This window comes from Manis javanica, chromosome 13 (genome assembly GCF_040802235.1).
Source record: "Manis javanica isolate MJ-LG chromosome 13, MJ_LKY, whole genome shotgun sequence".
In the NCBI taxonomy this organism is placed as follows: domain Eukaryota; kingdom Metazoa; phylum Chordata; class Mammalia; order Pholidota; family Manidae; genus Manis; species Manis javanica.
Window position 1 is genome coordinate 50,908,126 of NC_133168.1, and position 24,581 is coordinate 50,932,706.

The 24,581-nt window shown below is 38.3% G+C and overlaps 1 protein-coding gene across 5 annotated transcripts in view; it reads left to right on the forward strand.

Annotated features, from left to right (window-relative positions):
• AKAP7 (A-kinase anchoring protein 7) overlaps nucleotides 1–24,581 on the forward strand; it is a 251,554-nt gene that overhangs the window by 48,888 nt on the left and 178,085 nt on the right. For all 5 annotated transcript variants that reach the window (XR_012124227.1, XM_036994094.2, XM_073219624.1 and 2 more), the window contains one exon: nucleotides 6,173–6,285. Coding sequence is in view for 4 of the 5 variants with exons in the window: in XM_036994094.2 (XP_036849989.2) it covers nucleotides 6,173–6,285 (113 nt within the window). In the remaining variant the exon portion in view is untranslated. The remainder of the gene's footprint in view (nucleotides 1–6,172; nucleotides 6,286–24,581) is intronic.

Here is a 24,581-nt window from a genome sequence, read left to right on the forward strand (position 1 = left end):
TTGTTTCCATATATTGCTGGATCTCCAATTTAATTTGGTCATTGATCCACTGATTATTTAGGAGCATGTTGTTAAGCCTCCATGTGTTTGTGAGCCTTTTTGCTTTCTTTGTACAATTTATTTCTAGTTTTATGCCTTTGTGGTCTGAAAAGTTGATTGGTAGGATTTCAATCTTTTGGAATTTATTGAGGCTCTCTTTGTGGCCTAGTATGTGGTCTATTCTGGAGAATGTTCGATGTGAATTTGAGAAGAATGTGTATCCTGTTGGTTTTGGATGTAGAGTTCTATAGATGTCTATTAGGTCCATCTGTTCTAGTGTGTTGTTCAGTGCCTCTGTGTCCTTACTTATTTTCTGTCTGGTGGATCTGTCCTTTGGAGTTAGTGGTGTGTTGAAGTCTTCCAAAATAAATGCATTGCATTCTTTTTCCTCCTTTAATTCTGTTAGTATTTGTTTCACATATGCTGGTGCTCCTGTATTAGGTGCATATATATTTATAATGGTAATGTCCTGTTGTTGGACTGAGCCCTTTATCAGTATGTAATGTCCTTCTTTATCTTTTGTTACTTTCTTTATTTTGAAGTCTGTTTTGTCTGATACTAGTATTGCAACACCTGCTTTTTTCTCTCTGTTGTTTGCATGAAATATGTTTTTCCATCCCTTGACTTTAAGTCTGTACATGTCTTTGGGTTTGAGGTGAGTCTCTTGTAAGCAGCATATGGATGGGTCTTGCTTTTTTATCCATTCTGTTACTCTGTGTCTTATTGGTGCATTCAGTCCATTTACATTTAGGGTGATTATTGAAAGGTATGTACTTTTTGCCATTGCAGGCTTTAAGTTTGTGGTTACCAAAGGTTCAAGGTTAGCTGCTTTACTATCTTACTGTCTAACTTAACTTGCTTATTGAGCTATTAGAAACACAGTCTGATGCTTTATTTCTCTCCCTTCTTATTCTTCCTCCTCCATTCTTCATATGTTGGGTGTTTTATTCTGTGCTCTTTTTAGGAGTGCTCCCATCTAGAGCAGTCCCTGTAAGATGCCCTGTAGAGGTGGTTTGTGGGAGGCAAATTCCCTCAACTTTTGCTTGTCTGGGAATTGTTTAATCCCTCATTCATATTTAAATGATAATCATGCTGGATATAGTATTCTTGGTTCGATGCCCTTCTCTTTCATTGCATTAAGTATATCATGCCATTCTCTTCTGGCCTGTAAGGTTTCTCTTGAGAAGTCTGATGATAGCCTGATGAGTTTTCCTTTGTAGGTGACCTTTTTTTTCTCTCTGGCTGCCTTTAATACTCTGTCCTTGTCTTTGGTCTTTGCCATTTTAATTATTATGTGTCTTGGTGTTGCTCTCCTGGGATCCCTTGTCATGGGTGTTCTGTGTACCTCTGTGATCTGAGAGGCCATTTCCTCCCCTAGTTTGGGGAAGTTTTCAGCAATTATTTCTTCAAAGACACTTTCTATCCTTTTTTCTCTGTCTTCTTCTTCTGGTACCCCTATAATGTGAATATTGTTCCATTTCGATTGGTCACACAGTTCTCTTAATATTCTTCATTCCTGGAGATCCTTTTATCTCTCTCTACATCAGCTTCTCTGCGTTACTGTTCTCTATTTTCTAGTCCATTAATGGTCTCTTGCATCTCGCCCATTCTGCTTTGAAGTCCTTCCAGAGATTGTTTTATTTCTGTGTTCTCCCTCCTTAGTTCTTGCATATTTTTCTGCAAGTCCATCTGTATGGTTATGACTTTTGTTTTGAATTCTTTTTCAGGAAGATTGGTTAAATCTATATCCCCAGGTTCCTTTTCAGGGGAAGATGTAGAAGATGTTGAACATGTCTGGGTTAGTCTTGTCTGGATCAAGTTTTTTTGCCTTTTCATGTTGATAGGTGCAATGGTATGCTATTGACTCATCTGTCAGCTGGGAGAGCCAAGACTCTTTCCACTTGCTCCTGGCCTTTCTTTACTGGGACAATTGCGACCCCTAGTGGCTTGTGTTGGGCAATTGCATGTAGACTGGGTCTCTCTATCTTGCCGGGCTGGTATGGAGGAAGCTCCCTTGCTGTGGGTGTAGCCAACCTCAGGCTTCTGCTCTGCTATGGTGGGGCCCCAGAGGGGTAATGGCTGGAGGGCTGTTTGGCTGTTTATTTCCATTAGGGGTCTCAGAGCTGTTGACCAGGGGGTTAGTGCACCCAGATTTCCCTGGAATTTCCAGGTGCTGGACTACCTGGATGCTTCCATCCAGCAGTGGGGTCCCTGTCTCTTTAAGACTTTCAAAAAGCACTCGCTTTTGTTTGTCCCAGGGGCGCCAGCTGTGGGACCTGCTCACAGGTCTTACTGTCCTGTTTCCCTAGTTTCCAGCACCCCACGCACGCACTGTGTCTGCGCTCTGGTGCGGATGGCTGGGGCTGGGTGTTTAGCAGTCCTGCACTTCCTCTCCCTCCCCGCTCCAACTCCTCTCCTCCCGCTGGGAGCTGGGGTGAGGGGTCTTGGGTTCTGCCAGGCTGCGGCTTGTATCTTACCCCTTTCACCAGGCGCTGGGTTCTCACAGGTGTGGATGTAGTCTGGCTGTTGTCCTGTGTCTTCTGGTCTCTCTTTTAGGGATAGTTGTATTTGTTGTATTTTCAAAAATATATATGTTTTGGGGAGGAGATTTCCACTGTCCTACTCACTCTGCGATCTTGGCTCCGCCTCTCTTTAGGGTTTTTTATGTACAATATCATGTCATCTGCAAACAGTGACAGTTTAACTTCTTCCTTACCAATCGAGATGCCTATTATTTCTCTGTGTTGTCTGATTGCCGTGGCTAGGACCTTCAGAACTATGTTGAGTAAAAGTGGAGAGAGTGGGCATCCTTGTCTTGCTCCCAATTTTAAAGGAAATGCTTTCAGCTTCTCCTGTTAAGTATAATGTTAGTTGTGGGTTTGTCATATGTGGCCTTTATTATGTCGAGGTACTTGCCCTCTATATCCATTTTGTTGAGAGTTTTTGTCATAAATGGATGTTGAATTTTGTTGAATGCTTTTTCAGCATCTATGGAGATGATCATGTGGGTTTTTTCCTTCTTTTGTTGATGTAGTGGATGATGTTGATGGATTTTCTAATATTGTACCATCCTTGCATCCCTGGAATAAACCCTAGTTGATCATGATGGATGATCTTTTTGATGTATTTTTTAATTTGGTTTGCTAATACATTGTTGAATATTTTTGCATCTATGTTCATCAGGGATACTGGTGTGTAATTTTCTTTTTTTGTGGTGTCTTTTCCTGGTTTTGATATTAGAGTGATGCTGGCGTCATAGGATGAGTTTGGAAGTATTCCCTCCTCTTCTACTTTTTTGGGAAATTTTAAGGAGTATGGTATTAAGTCTTCACTAAATATTTGATTAAATTCAGTGGTGAAGCCATCTGGTCCAGGAGTTTTGTTCTTAGGTAGTTTTTGATTACCAATTCAATTTTATTGCTAGTATTAGTCTGTTCAGATTTTCTGTTTCTTCCTCAGTCAGCCTCGAAAGGTTGTATTTTTCTAGAAAGTTGTCCATTTCTTCTACATTATCAAGTTTGTTTTTACATAACTTTTCATAGTATTCTCTAATAATTCTTTGTATTTCTGTGGTGTCCATAGTGATTTTTCCTTTCTCATTTCTGATTCTGTTTATGTGTGTAGACTCTCTTTCTTACTTGGTAAGGCTGGCTAGGGGTTATCTATTTTCTTTATTTTCTCTAAGAACCAGCTCCTACTTTCATTGATTCTCTTTATTGTTTTATTCTTCTTGATTTTATTTATTTATGCTCTAATCTTTATTATGTGCCTTCTTTTACTGACTTTGGGCCTCATTTGTTCTTCTTTTTCTAGTTTTGTTTATTATGAGTTTAGACTGTTCATATGGGATTGTTCTTTCCTGAGGTAGGCCATTGCAATATGCTTTCCTCTTAGCACGACCTTCACTGTGTCCCACAGATTTTGTGGTATTGAATTATTGTTGTCATTTGTCTCCATATATTGCTTGATCTCTTTTTATTTGATCATTGATCCATTGATTATTTAGGGACATGTTGCTAAGCCTACATGTGTTTGTGGGCTTTTTTGTTTTCTTTGTGTAATTTATTTCTAGTTCCTTAATTTTCTGTTCTGAGAAGCTGGTTGGTACAATTTCAGTGTTTTTCAATTTACTGAGCCTCTTTTTTTGGCTTGGTATATGATCTATTCTTGAAAATGTTCCACGTGCACTTGAGAAGAATGTGTATCCTGCTGCTTTGGGGTGGATTGTTCTGTAGATGTGTGTGCAGATATTGCTTTTGAAACTCTGCTCTTTTTTCTTTTTTTCTCTCTCCATGTTTCATCTAAAAATTTTTAGAAAGTGACTGCTTTATTGAGATATAATTCACATACCATAAAGTTCATCTTTTTAGAGCATACAATTTAGTGATATTTATTTTGTTTATTTTTGTTTTTCATTGATGTATAGTTAACATATATTACTTTCAGGTGTACAACATAGTGTTTTGACAGTTATTTACATTATGAAATGCTCACCATGAAAAGTGTGGTTACTATCTGTCACCACATAAAGTTATTACAGTATTATTGACTGTAAAACACATGCTGCACTTTTCATCCCCATGATTAGTTATTTTCTAAGTGGAATTTTATACCTCTTAATTCCCTTTTCCTATTCTCTCAACTCTCTCCCCTCTGGTAACCGCTGCTTTGCTCTCTGTATATTGAGTCTGTTTCTCTGTGTTTTATTTTGGGTAGTTTCTGTTGCTGTATCTTCAAGTTCACTAATTTTTTTTTTGTTCTGCAATGTGCAATCTGTTAACTCCATCCATTGTTTCAAATATCGCAATTTTCATTTTTATAAGTTTGATTTGTACCCTTTTTTTTGTAGTTTGCATGTCTCTACTTAACTTTTTGAACATAAAAATATACAGTTATAACAATTTTTTTAATAACCTTTACTGCTAATTCTAACATTTGTGTCAGTTCTGGGTCACTTCTATTCTCCTCATTGTGGATCATATTTTTCTACTTGTTTGCTTACCTGGTTATTTTTGACTAGATGTCAGGCATTGTGATGTTTACCTTGTTTGTCTGGATATTTTTATATTCCTTTAATTGTTCTTGGGTTTTCTTCTGGGACACAATTAGGTTACTTGGGAACAGTGTTTTCCTTTTGGGTCTTGCTCCTAAATTTTATTGGTGGGACTAGAGCAATACCAGTCCAGAGGTAATTTTTCCCTACCACTGAGGCATGGTCCTTCTCTTTATCCTATTTATTGCCCCCTGAATCTTGAGGTTTTTCCAGTCTGACTCATGAGAACAAACAATATTCCTGCCCCTGTGTGAGTGCTGGGCACTATTTCCTCTAATCCTTTTGAACATGCGTCTCCCATCCTCAGGTTGTTTGCTCACATACATGCACTGAGGGACCCTTTGTAGGTCTGTGGGGTGTACTTTCTGTGCAAGGCCTCACTTTTTTATCACTTTGCTGTGTGGGCTCTAGATTCCTTGGCTTCTCATACTCTCAGCTCTTTTCCTCGACTCAGTGAGATGGCTGGGCACCATCTGGGTTTCTCCTCCTTGTGCAGGGGCCTAGACACTCGAAGATGCCAGCTGGGTGACCAGAAGGGCTCATCTTGTTTGTTTCCCATTTCTCAGTGACCTTCATTGCTTCATGTGTAAGTGTCTTGAAAACCATCATTTCATATACTTTGTCCCATTATTGATGTCCCAGATGGGAGGGAAAATCTGATTCTTGTAGTTCCATCTTCCATCTTGTGCTTCCATCCAGAAGCAGAAGTTTTAGATATGAAGGGTACAGATAAGCTAGTCTGTTTTTATGCATGTGGTCACCACTGGGACAGTCAGTGAAAATCAGTATTATATCAGCCAAACACTAATTTTATTTATTAAATGTTTCCTTTTCAAATAGTTGCTTCTGTGTGCTTTACCCAAAGCTTGAAATCACTGCAAATTTTTCTATCATAATATATTTGCTCTTCTACACATTGTGTTTTATCTTTCTTTTTTATAACCTCAAACAGATATTTAATCTTCATTGTACAATAATTTATTATTTTTTTCAATTGCCATTTTTATTATTAAAGACAGCTGTATGTTATGAAGATTATGAGCCAAGAATAGTAGTATTTTTATATTTAATTTTCTTCAGAGGCTGCAAAAAGGACATTTCAGGGAAAAGGTATCATGGCAGGAGAAAACAGATGTTTTAAGCCTCATTTGACCTTCATGAAATTGTCCAAAGTACCATGGCTCCGGAAGAAGGTGAGCAGACATTTTTATTGTAAAAGCCTTGTTTTACTGGCTACATCAACTTTAAGCATGGTTGGGAGCATGAGTAGCATTTCTAGTGCTTTCTGATATCCTACCACTGTTGTTCCTGGGACTCCAAGTGAGCCTGCTTCTAATTCCCAAGGATGCTGAGTTGGCTTGAACCCCCACACAGGCTCTCACAGCCGTGCACTCCTTTGACTCCATGGCTGTTAGCTGCATACCTGGACCAACATTCACTGCTGCTTTGTCTGTTGCTGCGTCTGCTTCCTCCCTTGAAGGGCCCCGTGTCTTTGCTTATGGTTGTTTGCAGCCTGCTGCCCTCAGAGCTTCCTCCACTGGCCTGCATGTCCTGGTGCTGCTCACTGAAAATGGTTCTTTAAGATGGGACCAGCTTTTTTATTCCCTTTCCACAGCTCTTCAGGGTTCCCAAAAGACCACCTTGCTCTTTTGGCAGTTGTCTCCATTGAGAGCTTGGAGCAAGTATTCCAGGGACTGGGAAAGAGGGTAATGGAGGGACTCCCTCCTCCCTGGTACTTAAAAGTACTTCTCCCTGAAGATGTTCAACAGAGTCATAAGCCAAGGGACATGTCGAGTTCCCCTATGTCAGGGTGACTTTCTGCTTTGCCAGACTACCCCCTTCTCCCTCTTATGTTGGAATTATTATTGACTTATTCTGGATTAATGAGCATTTCTCCTGGAATCCTAAAGGCACCCTTTATTGTTTTTCCCATTTCAGCCTAGGGAGTTTCTCAGGCAAATTAAGACATCTGCTAACCTGCTCTGATATATCAGAGCTTTGGAGATGGCCATGCAGATTAATATTCACTCCTGCTCTCCATGACCCTTGGCTGCAGTTAAGACTGATTTGCAGCTCTATAAATGAAGGTCATGTTTATTAGTAAGTAGATCTTTTTTCTAAAGTTTTGCTAAATTCTTAATTCTAATTTCTCCATTTTGTATTTAATGTCTCTGCTCAGAACGTCTTTCTGGTCCCTTAAAATGTGTTTGGGTTATTGACCATCCTGTGGTTATGAGTTTTCTACAAGCTACCACAAACATCTCTAAGAGATACCTTGCATGTTTTTTCTTGATAACTGTTCCCCAATTCAATAGTAACTATAGTAGATGCCATTCTGGAATATTTAGGTAAAAATAATTTGTGTAAATAGTAGATTTTGAAATTTGGAATAACAACTGACAAAACTTGTAGACTGACAGTTTACTTCTTTACTCGTTATCTTTCTTGTTTTGCTTTCAAACGGACTGTCCTCTTCCCAGTGGTTCCAAACTTAAATCACAGAATGACAAATCAGTGGTGCAGGTAACATCCACATTACACAATGTGTCTTTGTCTTTACAAAATTAACCTAGAAATGAGAGCTCCCAAGGTCATTTATCAAAGGAATGTGTAAACTGCTTTAGAATCTCAATTTCAACATTTGAGACTGAATTTAAATAATTTTTTGGCAGTTAGTTTCACAGAATCTGCTTCTTCCTTTGTGCAAAAGGATATGAGACTTGGAAAATGTAAAGTGACTGACATGAGATTACATTCTCTTCAGCTGCAGAGCCCTGTGTAGAACCCATCTTATCTCCTTCTTAGGCTCATAATCTTCCCTCCCACTCGCCACATCCAGTTCATTCAAATTAATTTCTATATGTGAGGAGCTCCCTGATCCAAATCATGTTACTCCCACAAAAATTTACTGAGTGCCTTCTCTGTGCCAGACACAGGATACTGGGCCTAGAGTTATGATCAAAATAGAAACAGTCACTGCTTAAATGGAGTATAAAGCCTAATTCAGGTTGTATTTTGTTTAGATTAGAATGTGAATTATGACCTTACTGCCTTTCAGGAAACCAAATAAGAACTATTAATTTATGGAATGACTCTGTTCCTATTACTACTATAGTGTTTCTGAATGCTTAGGTAAGTATATCTTACACTTTGGAATTCATGAGTCACCTGGGGTACTTGTTGAAGCTGATTTCTACCCTCTAACTTCAAATCTGGAGTTGCACCTAAAGACCTGACTTTCGATGGTCAATAAATGCCATAGGTAATCCTGATCCAACTGGTCTGCAGAATAGTATACTCTGAAACCTGCAGACTTAAATAAATACTCAGTATTGTTTTTTTATTCAGCAAATCATTGGTTCCACTGTAAAAAATTAAAGCTAAAATGAAAAGGTGACATACATAAAAGTGGATTTTTATTACACATTATGGTTTGGAATGCAGATTACTTGAAAATGTGTGGCTCTTCAGTCTCTTTCTTAACTTTTTTACATTTCCAACTACCTATTCTGTCTCAGCACTCCTCTCTCAATTCTCTTCTGAGTTTTTGTTCTGGTCCACTAATTTACACAAGAGTGATCAGATAAAGCCAGTCATGGAATGTATTGCTAATATTCAGTGTTATTTTGATTGACAATGAAATAATAGGAGAGAGAGAGAGAGGAGTGTAAAATAATAGGTTTTTTACTATTCAAATATTACAAAGTTTGTCTCATTTGAAATGCATTCTTTTATTTTAAAACTTACTTTAATTATAAGAGTATTAGGCAAATATATGTTCATCATAAACAGTCCAAATACATATAAACCTTAGAGGGAAATATACAAATATACAATTTTTCCCTCATTACCATCCTGCCATCTGCTTCCTCTCAATATAATTTGTCTTTCTGTAGGTTATCACTGTTAATATATCCTTTTGACCTTCTATACACTGAAAATATATAAAGGTGAATATACATGCATATAGTTCCTTTAAAACAAAAATAATATGTATTTTGATTTGTCATAATTTTTCTCCCCTTGATATATAATTAGGTTGTTTCCTATTTCTTTGCTACCACAAACAATGCTATAGTGAACATCCTTGTTCATTTTTCTTTGGGTAGTTACATCACTTTTTCAAAAAATTAATTCCTTATAGTGTAATTCTAAGGTCAAAGAGTATTGTACATTTTAACTTTTCAAAAACACCACAAATTGCCTTTTAAAACAATGGTGCCAAAATAGTAGTAGACGCAGACACTGAGAAGTGGTTACCATGAGGGAGGGGTTAGGTTGGTGGGTGGGAGAGTTAGTGGGATAAAGGGGCACAGAAACTCTCAATCATAATGTAAGTTCCTCATGGGGATGGTAGTATAGCATGGAGATCATAGCTAATGATTCTGTAACGACTCTGTAACATCTTCCTGTGTTGACAGATAATAACCACACTTGTTGGGGGTGAGGATTTAAAATATGGGTAACTGTGGAACCACTGTATTATATACTTGAAATCAATCTAGATTGTATATCAACTATACTTCAATTAATAAAGGAACAATGGTGCCAATTTATACTTCCAATCACATTGTATGAAGAGGAACATTTATTTATTAGTGTAAGTTTGACCATCAAGAATTATGAATGGAGGCTCACAAATTGCTATGGCCCGTAGAGCTATGAATTAAGCAATTCCCATAAAAAAATTGAAATGCTCATATTCTTTAAGAAGTCTGTGCTACTGAGATTATCCTAAAGAAATAGCTTTTTATTGAGATATAATTACAGCATTGTATAAATTTAAGATGTTAACATAATGATTTAATATATATTGCAGAATGATTTCCACAGTAGGGTTAGTGACACATTCATCACCTCACACAATTACCTTTTTTTTTTTCTTTTGTGGTGAGAACTTTTAAGATCTACTCTCTGAGCAACTTTCAAATATATAATACTGTATTATTAAGTATAGTCACCATGCTGTACATTATATCCCCAGGACTTAATTATTTTATAACTAAGAAATAATTTGAAAGAAGAAATTTTTAATGTGTTCAGTAAAGATGTTTACTGAAGCATAATTTATAATAGGGAAAAATTAGAAATAGCTTCCATAACAATGAAGGAATGTTTAACTCAATTATGGTGAATCATATCAATAATTTAAGAAACTACTAAAATAGATACTGATAAGGATTCTATAATAGCGTAAAAAGGTAAAATGTTCAAGGTATACTATAATTAAAGTTGATTAAAAAGTTTCCTTGGGTTTGCTTTGAATATGCCTTATTTGCTTCAGTGGATTTTAGAGGTAGAAATTAGGTTCCCACAATTGTTTAAGTCCATGATTTTTCTGGTAGATCAGTGAATACAGCTGAACTTAATGTCCCCTGGACTACAGCAAATCCCCCTTGACATATTCAGGATTCCCATGTCGGTTGGTTGGAGGTTTGCTGGAATTCGGAGGAAGTGTGGGGCCTTGGAGGGCTGAGCATAGGTGACACTAGTGATGGACAAGTCAGATGTCCCATGACAAATCAGGGGTGATGGGAAGCCACTGGACGCAGAAAGCCTGAAGGTTTTCCATATCCTGAAGAGTGTTCTTTGAGTTTCTGGTATGGATAGGTGGTGCATAGTAATAGGTGGTGCATAGTAAGAGTGTCTAGAAAAGAACCAATGATATCTTCCACTCAGATGCTCTGTTTTGAAGATTGTTGACAGTTGTTTTCTCTAAATTTCAACTTGACCTGCTAGAAAGTCATCTGAAAATGTAGCAAGTAGATACTGGTGCACGCCTAAGATACTGGGGGTACTGTTGTCAGGGTAGACGTAGTAATTATTGGTAAAAAGGTAAAGAAATGCTCTGGATCATTTATAAGCAAATTCTGAGATAAGATAGATGATCTACTCATTGTTATCTACAGGAGGTGTAACCAGTTCTTCTGTAGCAGTACCTCAATTGATATTTTTTTTCACCATATACTGTGGCATTTTCTTCTGACCTAAAAAACTGTTATCCATGCCAACATAAAAAGATTCAAAGTTGGAGCCATGATTGGTCTGTTTATGGTAAAACATCTCATTGACATTACCGATGCAGACAGATGTCTGGTGCAGGAGATGAGTGTTCATCACCACTGGGATGGTTGTGAAGATCTAGTGTGAGGATTTCCCAGTGGTGTTCAGTGTTGGCTACAGAGGTCCCTACTGTTATGGGGTGCCGTCCTCTGATAGGCACTGTTTGCAGGTAACACCATTCAGTAGAAGTAACCAGAATCCAGGTGGGCAGGCAACACCATTCAGTAGAAGTAACCCAAAGCCAGGTGGGGTAACCAAAAGCCCAGTGGCACAACCAAAATTTCTATAGATTGTGTTCAGATTTTTGAAAATATAGAAACTTTCTTTCAAATTTCCTGATATGTAACTCCCTCTGCTACAGTGTGGTATTTTGGTTCCCAAGCTAGAGAACTGAGTTCTCTAATTCAGATTCTGAGAAACAAGACTTTCTTGGCAATTATGTATTTTTCTAACACCGGGAGGCATTTATTCAATGTGTTAGTTTTGCATATTCTTAGTTTGAAATTATAGAGGGTTATATTGCATTAGAGAATATTGAAAGTAGTTATTGTATATTTTAAAGCTATTTGGCTTGTCACTGTGTTCTCGAAGTTGTGGTTTTTTTTCATCTAATCAAATTTAAGAAAATCTTATTAAATTGCTATGTCTCTGAAATAGTAACTAATATTCAGCTTACTTATATAGTTTCCCTAGAATATATTTGTTTCACATGGTTAGTCTGCTACTTGTTTAGCTCTATGCTTTTTTATAATGCATTCTTTTGGATTTATATTTTTCTCATTGACCTTGTGCTCCTGTAACTTAACATTGCAGAAACTGGTTGGTTAGAAGTGTGTGCTAACACTTGGTGGCAGAAGAAGACCAGTTTCAAATCAAACAAGCATCTTAATGCAGATCTAGATTCCTCAAAAATAAATGTGATTTTTTTTCATGAATAGATCAGTTGTTTTGAAGCATAAATAATTTTCTAGGTTTTTTAGATAGCTTTCCTGATTTATGACTCTTTCAAATTACTAACGTAGCACTTCAACTCTCAAAGCTACAGTTTATTAACTGGCACTGCCTTTTAGCAGCTTTGCAGAGTCAGGCAATGAGAGAACTTCAGAGTGTAAGAAATTATTTTTGAAATTATTAGCTACAACTGCCATTTAGACTGTTTAGAGTGCAGAATTTGACATGCATAGAGCAAGGGCAGGGGGGGTGGTTATCTGACCATGTGATAATGAAGCAGAGGGGAAGTGATGAAGAAAATAAGAGGCAGTTATCAGTAGGGGTGGCAATTGGTAGTGAAAAAGGAAAACGTGTGGGTGAAAATTCTGTTCTGATGTACAGTTAAGGGGAAAACCCAGTCCCTGAATTGTTTTGTGACTAAATATACAGGACCAAGATTTTAATTAAAAATTTCTACACTAGGTTGGCCAAATCCCACCCTTCTCTACATCTTTCCCTAGCTGGGACCCCTTGCTGTTTGTCTTTCCTCACCTACTACCATTATTTACTCCTCTGTGCCTTATTAGTTAGCACATTTCTCAGGACTCTCTTGACTGGCCGGTATAATTAGGCTGCTACTTGCTTTCCTCGTTCTGCATGATAATGTGCCTTTAGGAACAATTTCAAAGCTCAGGGCTACTAGCCTGTTCCTTCTTAAAGGAGTCTGTAGTAAACTTGAAGGAGCAGAGTTCTCTTGTTTGGCTCTGTTGTTTGGCCTGGACAAATCTTATACTTCTCTTGACCTTTACTTACACATAGTGAAAGGAGAAGCTTGGCTTAATCACTCTTGACTCCTGTGCTCTTCTGAAATGTCTGTGAAATGAGCATTTGACCAAATAGGCTAATTGGCATCACATAGAGCATTGAAAAAAAAAAAAACCTCAGATAGGCTTTCTTATATGCATGGAGGGAGAATGATGGGAAGGAGAAGAGTCTTTGAGTACTGATAGGAAGATGGTGGTGGTGCGGGTTGAGTTTGTTCTCCTGGGTACTTGTCTCTGCTTCTTGTCTATGCTACAAAGAATTGAATGTCAGAGACACAGTAGCGAAGCAGAGTGAAAGTTTTATTTGAATACGCTGCAAGGGAGGAGTGGGCCAGAGTCAAGGTAGGCAAAGGCCCTGAACTTTTAGGGAAGGGTCTATTTATCCTGACCTAGCCAGGAAGTACTTCTTTGATTCACTGGGTGAGGTCATTTGTTTAACAGCTCTAGTTATACACCCATTCCTCTTGGTGGCATGTCTTTTTCCAGAATGTACACAGAAAAGCCCATGAGGGTGGGGGGAAGCAAACTACAACTTTATTTTAATGAGATTATGATGAGGTGTAGTTTGGGTGGTTCTTAGTTTTGTTTGGTTGCCCCTCCATTGGGACCTGGTGGGGACTGGTCTGGTCGGGATAGGCAAGGAAGTCATCTCCCTGCAAAGCCTTTGCTGTGCTCATGTGGGACCCCCTACCTGGGCAGAGTTCGGGCAGGTTTTGTTCCTTGAACCTTATCTTTCCCTTTCCCAGCTGCTCATGTCTCTCTTTCTACCTAACAGTGGCAACTTAGATCTGAATCTTTCCATTGCTTCTCCTGGAAACCCTATAGAACAATAAGGACAATGGGGAAAACATCACAAACTGCCTCTTTAGTGAAACTATGAGGTAGAAATCTTTAAACACTAAATTCTGTGCAAATGTGGCCAGAATCAACTGGGACCAGCAGGACTTGTCTGAGAAGCTACTTCAGGATGGGGAAGACTGTAGAGTGAGGAGCGGGTATGCTGGTGACATATCTCCGAAATCATCAGCACGTGTTCACTCCAGAGAGAGAGGGCGCCACTGTAGGAAGGCACAGAAGGTGTGAAAAGGGCTCCAGAAGAGCGGAATCTCAGGAGCACTTCAGAGGGGCAGGAGCACCTCCAGTGGCTCAGTGAAGGAGCTCAGGGCTGGCGGCAGAAAGGCAGGGCAGACAGGCTTCCACAGGGACCCCTATGGCAAAGAACAGCCCACCACCAGACCTGAAGAGGAAGAAGCCTGGAGTACAGAAGCCTGCAGGGCTACTCTGCCACTGCCTTCACCTGCTGCCTGAAAGGCGAGGTTGCCCACGGTGTCAGCAAGCGCTTAACTTCAAAGTATCTTTGGTATAAGGTAAAGCTGCTTGTTTCAGTAACTTATTCCTGAATCTCCCAATGCCAAATGAGTTAATTACTCACAGTTTGTAGTTGTTTTCAAGTCTATTTTCACATAACCTCTACGATAGGAAAGAGTGGCCGAATTCAACAGCCAACCTTTTAAATTGTAATAAAAGAGGGTAAAGCTGTATTTTTCTTGAGAGCGCCACTTAGATTTGAGGGAAAACTAAGTTGCAATCAAAAACTGTAATTAGTATACATTGGAATTGTATTTCCATTCCTAAATATGAGCTGACTAATTTTGGCCACTCTTAGCCTCTCAAGGAGATGTACCTTAAAAACAGAGTATTACTAATTCTTTGGATTACTAAGTTTATCAGTTCCTTTTCTTTGCGTTACTCTAGTAAATTAAAGAAATTTTTATCTTGCTTAAGGTGATCAGTGTATACATGTCACAGTTCATCAAGCTCTGTGTTAAGATTTGTGCATTTTATTGTATGTACCTCAATTTAAAAAAATTATTGGCTTCTTTGGCAGGTTGAAATTTCACATTATCTGTAGTTGAAGACGTAACAAAACTTACTCATATTACATAAAGGACTAGCCACTCTTGACTACAGGAACTCCAGCTTGGTTCCTGCAGTAAGTGTTCTTTCTCTGAAAAAATGGTAACATTTTTATTTGTTGCCAAAGTGTGACACCATTTTGGAGACCCATCTTTAAGGCCTTCTAAGTACAACTGTATCTTTACATTCAAGCTGATGGCCCATGTATTGAAGTTGTCCTCTTTTTCATGGATGCCTTCTGCCTCCACAGCTGAATTTGATTAATAATTTGTTATTCAACTCTGGACCAGAGCATTTCTGTCATAGTAATTTCACATTTCTCTTCTTCATTGACTCTGCCTCTCCCACAGCTGAATTTGATTAATAATTTGTTACTCAACTTTATTTGGACTGGAACATTTCTGTCATAGCAATTTCACATTTCCCAGCACCACTGTGGGATCTTAATCAGCTATTATGTGGGAGACTGTTCTTTGTGCCTCCCTCTAGTGGTTGTGAACCTATTCATACCCATTCCGTTTTCCAGACTTGGTCCCTTTTGCATTCTATCTTGCTCCTCACCATCCCTGACCTACCCAGATAATCAGAGAAAGGTAGACAGAGTACTTTGTATTCTTAGACTTCCAGTGAAAATATCTGTAGGCCTTAATTCAATGGAACTAAGTGGGGGGAGTAGTCACCTGGGAATAAGCTGAATGGCTAGGGAAATCATGTCAAACATAACTTCTAAACAGGTTGTAACTTCCTATCATACCTGTCCCTACTGGCAAATGCCAAAATTGTACAAAGTGAGTATGGGGTGGACCTGGAGGAGATGCTGTCAAGTTTGACTGGTTTAGCTTTCCTGAGGCCTTGACCACTATGACAGCACAGACCGGGTGTAGCCAAACAGGAATATGCCTGTGCATGTAATTTGTATACACTGTCATCCTAAGATACCGATTCCTTGCTTCTTGTTAACTTTTGATTTTTAATTAATTAATTAATTTTTCTTTCCTTTTTTCCTTTTTTCTATTTTAATATCATTAATCTACAATTACATGAGGAACATTATATTTACTAGACTCCCTCCATCACCAAGTCCCCTCCACATATCCCATTATAGTCACTGTCCATCAGCATAGTAAGATGCTATAGCATCACTACTTGTCTTCTCTGTGTTGTACAGCCCTCCCCGTGCCCCCACCCTACATTATGTCTGCTAATAGTAATGCCCTTTTTTTTTCCCCCTTATCCCTCCCTTCCCACCCATCCTCCCCAGTCTCTTTTCCTTTGGTAACTGTTAGTCCATTCTTGGGTTCTGTGAGTCTGCTGCTGTTTTGTTCCTTCAGTTTATTTCTTTGTTGTTATACTCCACAGATGTGTGAGATCATTTGGTACTTGTCTTTTTCTGCCTGGCTTATTTCACTGAGCATAATACCCTCTAGCTCCATCCATGTTGTTGCAAATGGTAGGATGTTTTCTTCTTATGACTGAATAATATTCCATTGTGTGTATGTACCACATCTTCTTTATCCATTCATCTACTGATAGACACTTAGGTTGCTTCCATTTCTTGGCTATTGTAAATAGTGCTGCGATAAACATAGGGGTGCATATGTCTTTTTCAAACTGGAGTGCTGCATTCTTAGGGTGAATTCCTAGAAGTGGAATTCCTGGGTCAAATGGTATTTCTATTTTGAGTTTTTTGAGGAACCTCCAAGTAGCTTCCCACAATGGTTGAACTAATTTACATTCCCTCCAGCAGTGTAGGAGGGTTCCCCTTTCTCCACAACCTCGCAACATTTGTTGTTGTTTGTCTTTTGGATGGTAGCCATCCTTACTGGTGTGAGGTGATATCTCATTGTGGTTTTAATTTGCATTAGTGATGTGGAGTATCTTTTCATGTGTCTGTTGGCCATCTGAATTTCTTCTTTGGAGAACTGTCTGTTCAGCTCCTGTGCCCATTTTTAAATTGGATTATTTGCTTTCTGGTTATTGAGGTGCATGAGGTCTTTATATATTTTGGATGTCAATCCTTTATCAGATCTGTCATTTATGAATATATTCTCCCATACTGTAGGATACCTTTTTCTGCTGATGGTGTCCTTTGCTATACAGAAACTTTTCAGCTTAATATAGTCCCACTTGTTCATTTTTGCTTTTGTTTCCCTTGCCCAGGGAGATATGTTCATGAAGAAGTGCCTCACGTTTATGTCCAAGAGATTTTTGCCTATGTTTTTTTCTAAGAGTTTTATGGTTTCATGACTTACATTCAGGTCTTTGATCCATTTTGAATTTACTTTTGTGTATGGGGTTAGACAGTGATCCAGTTTCATTCTCTTACATGTAGCTGTCCAGTTTTGCCAGCACTATCTGTTGAAGAGACTGTCATTTCCCAATTGTATGTCCATGGCTCCTTTATTGAACATTAGTTGACCATATATGTTTGGGTTAATATTTTGGAGTCTCTGTTCTGTTCCATTGGTCTGTGGCTCTGTTCTTGTGCCAGTACCAAATTGTCTTGATTACTGTGGCTTTGTAGTAGAGCTTGAAGTTGGGAAGCGAGAACCCCCCTGCTTTATTCTTCCTTCTCAGGATTGCTTAGGCTATTCGGGGTCTTTGTGGTTCCATATGAATTTTTGAACTATTTGTTTCAGTTCGTTGAAGAATGCTGTTGGAATTTAATAGGGATTGCATTGAATCTGTAGATTGCTTTAGGCAGGATGGCCATTTTGTTTTAATTTATTTTTTGCCTACCAAATCCAAAGTCCATTTTATTAGTCTAGGAGTACTTCTTGAAATTTTAAAGATACTGAATTTTAAAAATCTCTAAATGAAAAGATTGTGTGAAAATTATTGGCTTGTCTAATACCCTTTTTTACTGTACTCTACTTGAAGCAATCTTTAACCTAATATTTATAGATATGTACTAACTCTGAGTCCATTAGGAAAGCCATGTAACTTTGTTTTTTTTTGTTTTGTAGCAAAGCAATTATTTTTAAATTTTTGTGTACATATATGAATGATCTATATAATTTACATACATAGAAAGCTTTTTATATTTGATAATGTATAGAACATAGAATATTTCACAGTGACACCAATCTCTTACATAACATCTTGATATACAACTGTATTTCAAGTGTATACCAAGGGGAGACTTCATAAATGTTTGATTTAATTTGAAGTATGGACAAAAGATTCCAATTACATGTCATACATAAAATTATTTGGCATGGCAATGTGTGTCATATTAAATCTTTGGATAAACTTTTTTTCAGTTTACATTTTATGCAGAAAACAAAATGAAATACACATATTTATCCTTTTTTTTTTTTTTTCCTAATGGTTGTCTTCTGCAGACTAGTTAGGCTCAGCTCTTCTCCTTTTCCTTGACTCACCAATCTCCTGTTCCAGGATCTCCCCTGTAGGTCTAAACAATTCAAAGATATAGTGCCATTCTGGAGTGAAGAGTCTTTCTCTGGACTTTGGGGAGCTTTTTCTTAAATGCCTCATGGAGCTTGCTGTCAGGCAGTCTTTGCCAGTGTGGTAGTTCTTCCTTTTAGGAATTGTTTCCAGTGTATGATGCAAGGTGCAGGAGCAGAACCCTTCAGGAATGTTGTCAGTTGAACAGCGGTGCTTCTGGGTAGCAGATTGCCTCAGCACAGGGGCATCAAATCCCTGTTTTCTCTTTGAGTCTGATATGCTTCACAGAACTTGGAGATCTTGTCAGTGATTTTGGGTACATTTCTTGCTCTACTTGGAGAAAAGCATTCATTTTGAAATTGGTTTAAGAGCTACATGATTCTTGGGTCATGTATTTAAGGACTGTTCCATATCCAACTATCATATTTTTTTTCTATCAAACCCTCTTATCTAGTAGGATATCCAGGGAACGTTTCCAACCAGATAAAGTGGAAAGGCTTGTATCATTGAGCACCTTTCTTCCTTGTTCCATTTCCTGACCAAGAGCACACTTGGTGTAAATCTAGTGATGTTATTTCTTACCCACTCCCTCACTCAGCTCTTGCAATGATCCTTTGTTGGGGCACCTTCCTCTGGTAGGTAGGGGCTTCTGTCCTAAGTGGTATACAGGGAGTACGCCTGGGCAGTTGAAAGAGGATGGTTAGGTAAGATAAAGCATTTTATTGAGATAAATGGGTGAGGGGGAGGAAGGAAGAAGGTTAATGGGAGGAGAGTAAAGGAAATTGATTAATTTATAAGAAAGTGAGAAAGAAACAAGTACTAGATGCATAGGAGCAGGATGGGCTACAAAAACACTCTAGGTCTTTCTGCTTAACATTACAAGGCTACAATTAGTGATGTCTGTGGATATATTTAAAATATTTTGCCAAAGTACAGTCCCTTCTACACTGTCTAGGTATTTAACTCTCATTTAAATTGTATCTTTGGCTGTAGTTAGGTCTGAAGTTCTGTTTATAGATAATCTAATCAATATAGGTGAATTTTGACCTCTTGGCTATCAAAGCAGAATACGTTCAACCACAATATAAGTGTGTTGCAGTGTATAGCCCAGTATTACAGGGCAAGTTAAAATTGTTTGTTAGGATCTGTCTATGAACTTATTTCTGAATGATCTTCTGCAGAACAGCTTTAGTCATGTTTCACTGTTGAGATCCTGAGAATTTTTTACACCAGTGGCTTGCGGGCGTCACTTACTTAATGTTGGCAAGAATTTACTAGAAGGGAAAGCTATTGCATTGAAGGAGGAAAGCATCTTAGGTTAAGTTGTAAGTGTATAGACCATATATGGTGAGAAATTTTGAGGTGGAAGATATTTTATATTTTATCTTTAGTTCATAGAACTTGGTGGTTAAGTTGGTGAATTCAGGACAACATGTTGTTATTTGTTCCAAACAGCGAAATATTAGGAAAACAGATGTGATAGGGAGGAGTAGGCTGTGGCTTGTTTATATTTGTGTGACCACAAGACTGTGGTGAGCCAAGAATACAGCTGGAGTTTGAGCAAGGGGAGCTGAGAGTCCAGCTGAGATTGAGCTGTAGGAATCATCTTGGGTGCCTCAGTTATGAGATTCTTTCTTTGTTTCATTATAATGAGAAGAACCATGTGCAAATACACAGTTACAAACATCTCAGGTATTGTGTGATCTCTCATGCAATACCTGAGAAGATGTGAGGAGGAATTGAGAAGAGGTTTGCTAAGCAGACAAAGAACTAGCTTACATGGAACAGACTCTTTCATGAATTACATGTGTCCAGTGAGCTCATAGCCTTGAGAACGTCTTGGGTACCATCAAACTGTTGTCTCTCTGAACAACATGTCATGAGTCAGTGTAAGTGAGATCTTTGTAGGCTGAAGCCATGTTTCTTCTGTTCTGTTTGATGTCAGCACCTCATGGAAAGAAACTCCAGGCCCAGGAAGCAATACAGAAAGCTCTCGGTGACTTCTGTGAAGCGGCTTGTCCTATTAGAAGCTGCATATCACCTTTGCTTTGTGACTGCTTTCCTTGCCCCTTGATGCCACCGAGGAGCAGCTAGCTCTTCTCTAAGTGTTAGTCTAGGTAGAACAAAGTGTCAACAGTAGATTCAAAACAGAGCTCTAGCAGGTATGTTTCTGTTTATTACTTGCTGAAAGGTGAAATACTGTGAATGGTTAGATACAATGCTAGGGTAAAGAATTTTTTACTTTTTCTTTCCCTGAAGCCTCAAGATTAAATGAGGCGGTGGTGCTAAGAACAAGTTTATAGAGGGATTAAGATGACCTACCTGAAGAAGCCCCATGGTGAGCTGTGTAGATGCTTCAGCATCAAGTCAACTGAAGAATTGAGAACTACTGTGTACTCAAATAAACAGCTCGTTTAGAAAACCTAGACAATCTTTGCCAGTATTTTACTTGATTATTTGCATATTAACAGTATAAGAAGAGTCCTTTGTACAGGCTGATTATTTGGATAGTTTTTTCTATGTATAAGTAACATCTATGAATTCTTTCTCATTTTCCTCTATGAAGTTCATTTACTATGAACATACAATTATGAATTGATTTATTAATATTAATGCAGCATGTTGAAGGCAGGTATTTTAGAATAGTAGAGATTCCCAAAGTGATTTTCACACTTGCTTTAGAAATATGGTAGTATTTATGATTACATGAAAAATTAATGTGCTTAGAATTTTAATATTTTAGAGTGAACAGTGAAGAGCTTATATATTATGATTCTATTCTTTTCAATTTATCTCTGTTTTCTACTTGTCCTGAATCCAAATTCAAGCTGTACCTCTTACTACTGTGTTTGTTTCAGTAAGTGACCTAATTCGCTGTGATTCCGTTTTCTTACCTAGTAATTATGACATTACCAACCTCACAGGGTTATTGTGATTATTAAGTGAGTTAATAAAAGTTCTTACAGCAGTGCCTGTACTTAGTAAATGCTATGGTTTTTTTTTTTTAAACTTCTGTTATACCCATGAAAGCACACCATTTCTTTTCAGATTGGTCCAATGCAGTAAGCAAAGCACCATGTCTTTTCTAGTCTCTTTAACTCCTTACTTTTCATCTCTAAGCTTAGTAACAGGCACGGGGCAGGGTGTCAGGGTCTCAGGCAGGAAGCAGGCATGGTGGACTGGGGGACCAAGGCAGAGCCCAGCCCCATGGGCTGCCCCAGAGCGGTGGGAAGAAGAGATGGGAAGGCTGCCAGGCAGTTGTGATCCAGGGGTGCTGGACATGGGATCAGAAGTCACCACGCTATCCTAGAGCCTGTCAGCTGTTGCGGTGACATTGCTTGTAGCTTTGCATCCCTGGGCAGAATGGAGCCTGAAGGGAAGGGCCTCTGTTACCCTGACTAAGTGGGGCTGAGGGATGGCTGCAGCTGACACGGAGGGTGTCGAATCTATATCAGGAGGAGGGTGAAAATGAAACAGTGCAAAGCACGGAAAATGTAGTTATGCCAAGAGATAGAAAGGGGTCATTAAGAATTGTAGTTAAGTTTTGCCTCAGAGAAGTCCCATGTCAATATATACTCTTTGTATAACTTTGAATTGCCAATATGTAACTTTTCATTAGGGGCAGTGATCATGAAATCATAGAAATGATTTTAGTTTTTCAACCAGTATCATACCACTAAAGAAAGATATATAACCTTTTCCCACTTATGAAAATAAGTGTAAAAGATTACCATTCGTCTTTAACCAGCTGGTCCCCAATGTTTGGTTTGACTCTTAATGTACATTCTGACTTCAGTTTCTAGTCATTATCATAGGAAATGCACGTTTCTTTTATAGCTGCGTGACAAGAGTAAACTACTGGAACACACAGCAAGTCCGGGAATGCCAAGCTTACCATCAGTAGGACATGTAATTTTTTTGTCTGATATGCAGCCTGTTTATATTTTCATCATGGAAATTGTGATTATGATAAAAAGATAAGTTACAATAAAAAATTAACTTATATTTTTAAAAAAGCCAACCCTTCTTAATAAAACTGACATTTCATTGTTCCTTTGGATCACAATAACTTTGCATTAAAGATGGATAATAAGTTCTTTACCCTTCACAACCTTAAATGAATGATTTCCACGTTCAGATTGTTAACTAATGTGAATTTCATATTTCTTGGCTCTCTTCACTTCCTAAATTGAAAATAGAGTTGGATGATGATAATACAAGCCTGAGCCCTCTTTGGTACATATTAAATTATACATATCATTTAGCTAAATGTAAATGATCTGGTGAGTGCTTCCTGAGGAAATAATTTCCACTAACTCCTCAGATGCAGCCATCAGATGATTCTAAAAATACTCATACTCTCAGTGGCATTTTTCCTGTATTGGCTGTTGGGGTGCCAAGTTACAATCAAGAATGAAATTCTCAGGGTAGCATGGTACATCATATCAAAGGTTATCCAGTGGCTTTGAACATCACTTATAATTCTCCATAAACTATGACTGAAAATGGGCTAAAGGAAAGACTTCATTTCTAATGATTAAGACACTGTTGAAAAGTTTTCCTGTTTGATGTATCTTGCCACTACTTTATTATTTCAATATCTGATATGCTGTATTTAACTTCCTATTTTCTCTTTCAATGTTATATTGCATAATTGACATGTCAGCTATATTGAGTTACAAATGTGAGGCCCTTAAAAATATGCCTTGTCTCTGTTAGGTTCAAGGCAAAAATAACATTCAGAAATAGTACTAGACAGCCACCAAGCATATTCAGAATTCAACACCCCTCCTTAGCATGGTTTTGTCAAAGATACCCCACATATTGTTTCTCCACATTGGAAATGATGCCAACTTTCTTAGCCTTTATAGGTCAGATTTCCCTGGCTTTAACCATTTTTGTGATTTTCTTTGAGCTCTCTTAACATGTTCTATCTCCACTGAACTTTAAATGACAGGGTACCTTAGTAAGGGCCTGACCTCTGAGGAAGGGAAGTGGAGAATAATTTAGGGTCCAAAACCTGAAAATGATGTCATCAACAGCCTTTTTAAAATTTTATTATTTTATTTTGGTATCATTAATCTACAATTACATGAAGAACAGTATGTTTACTAGGCTCCCCCCTTCACCAAGTCCCTTCCACATACCCCTTCACAGTCACTCTCCATCAGCATAGTAAGATGTTGTAGAATCACTACTTGTCTGCTCTGTGTTGCAAAGCCCTCCCCGTGCCACCCCCCACTATACATGCTAATCGTAATGCCCCCTCTCTTTTTCCCTGCCCTTGTCCCTTCCTTCTCACCCATCCTCCCCAGTCCCTTTCCATTTGGTAACTATTAGTCCATTCTTGGGTTCTGTGATTCTGCTGCTGTTTTGTTCCTTCAGTTTTCCTTTGTTCTTATATTCCACGTATGAGTGAAATCATTTGGTACTTGTCTTTCTCCACCTGGCTTATTTCACTGAGCATAATACCCTCTAGCTCCATCCATGTTGTTGTGAATGGTAGGATCTGTTTTTTTCTTAAGGCTGAGTAATATTCCATTGAGTATATGTACCACATCTTCTTTATCCATTCATCTACGATGGACATTTAGGTTGCTTCCATATCTTGGCTATTGTAAATAGTGCGGCAATAAACATAGGGGTGCATGTGACTTTTTCAAACCAGAGTGCTGCATTCTTGGGGTAATTCCTAGAAGTGAAATTCCTGGGTCAAATGGTATTTCTATTTTGAGAATTCTGAGGAACCTCCAAGTAGCTTTCCACAATGGTTGAACTAATTTACATTCCCACCAGCAGAGTAGGAGGGTTCCCCTTTCTCCACAACCTCACCAACATTTGTTGTTGTTTGTCTTTTTGATGGTAGCCATGCTTACTGGTGTGAGGTGATATCTCATTGTGGTTTTAGTTTGCATTTCTCTGATGACAAGCGATGTGGAGCATCTTTTCATGTGCCTGTTGGCCATCTGGATTTCTTCTTTAGAGAACTGTCTATTCAGCTCCTCTGCCCATTTTTAAATTGGATTATGTGTTTTTTGTTTGTTGAGGCATGTGAACTGTTTATATATTTTGGATGTCAATCCTTTATCGGATCTGTCATTTATGAATATGTTCTCCCATACTGTAGGATACCTTTTTGTTCTATTGATGGTGTCCTTTGCTGTACAGAAGCTTTTTAGCTTGATATAGTTCCACTTGTTCATTTTTTCTTTTGTTTCCCTTGCCTGGAGAGATTTGTTCATGAAGAAGTCACTCATGTTTATGTCCAAGAGATTTTTGCCTATGTTTTTTTCTAAGAGTTTTATGGTTTCATGACTTACATTCAGGTCTTTGATCCATTTCAAATT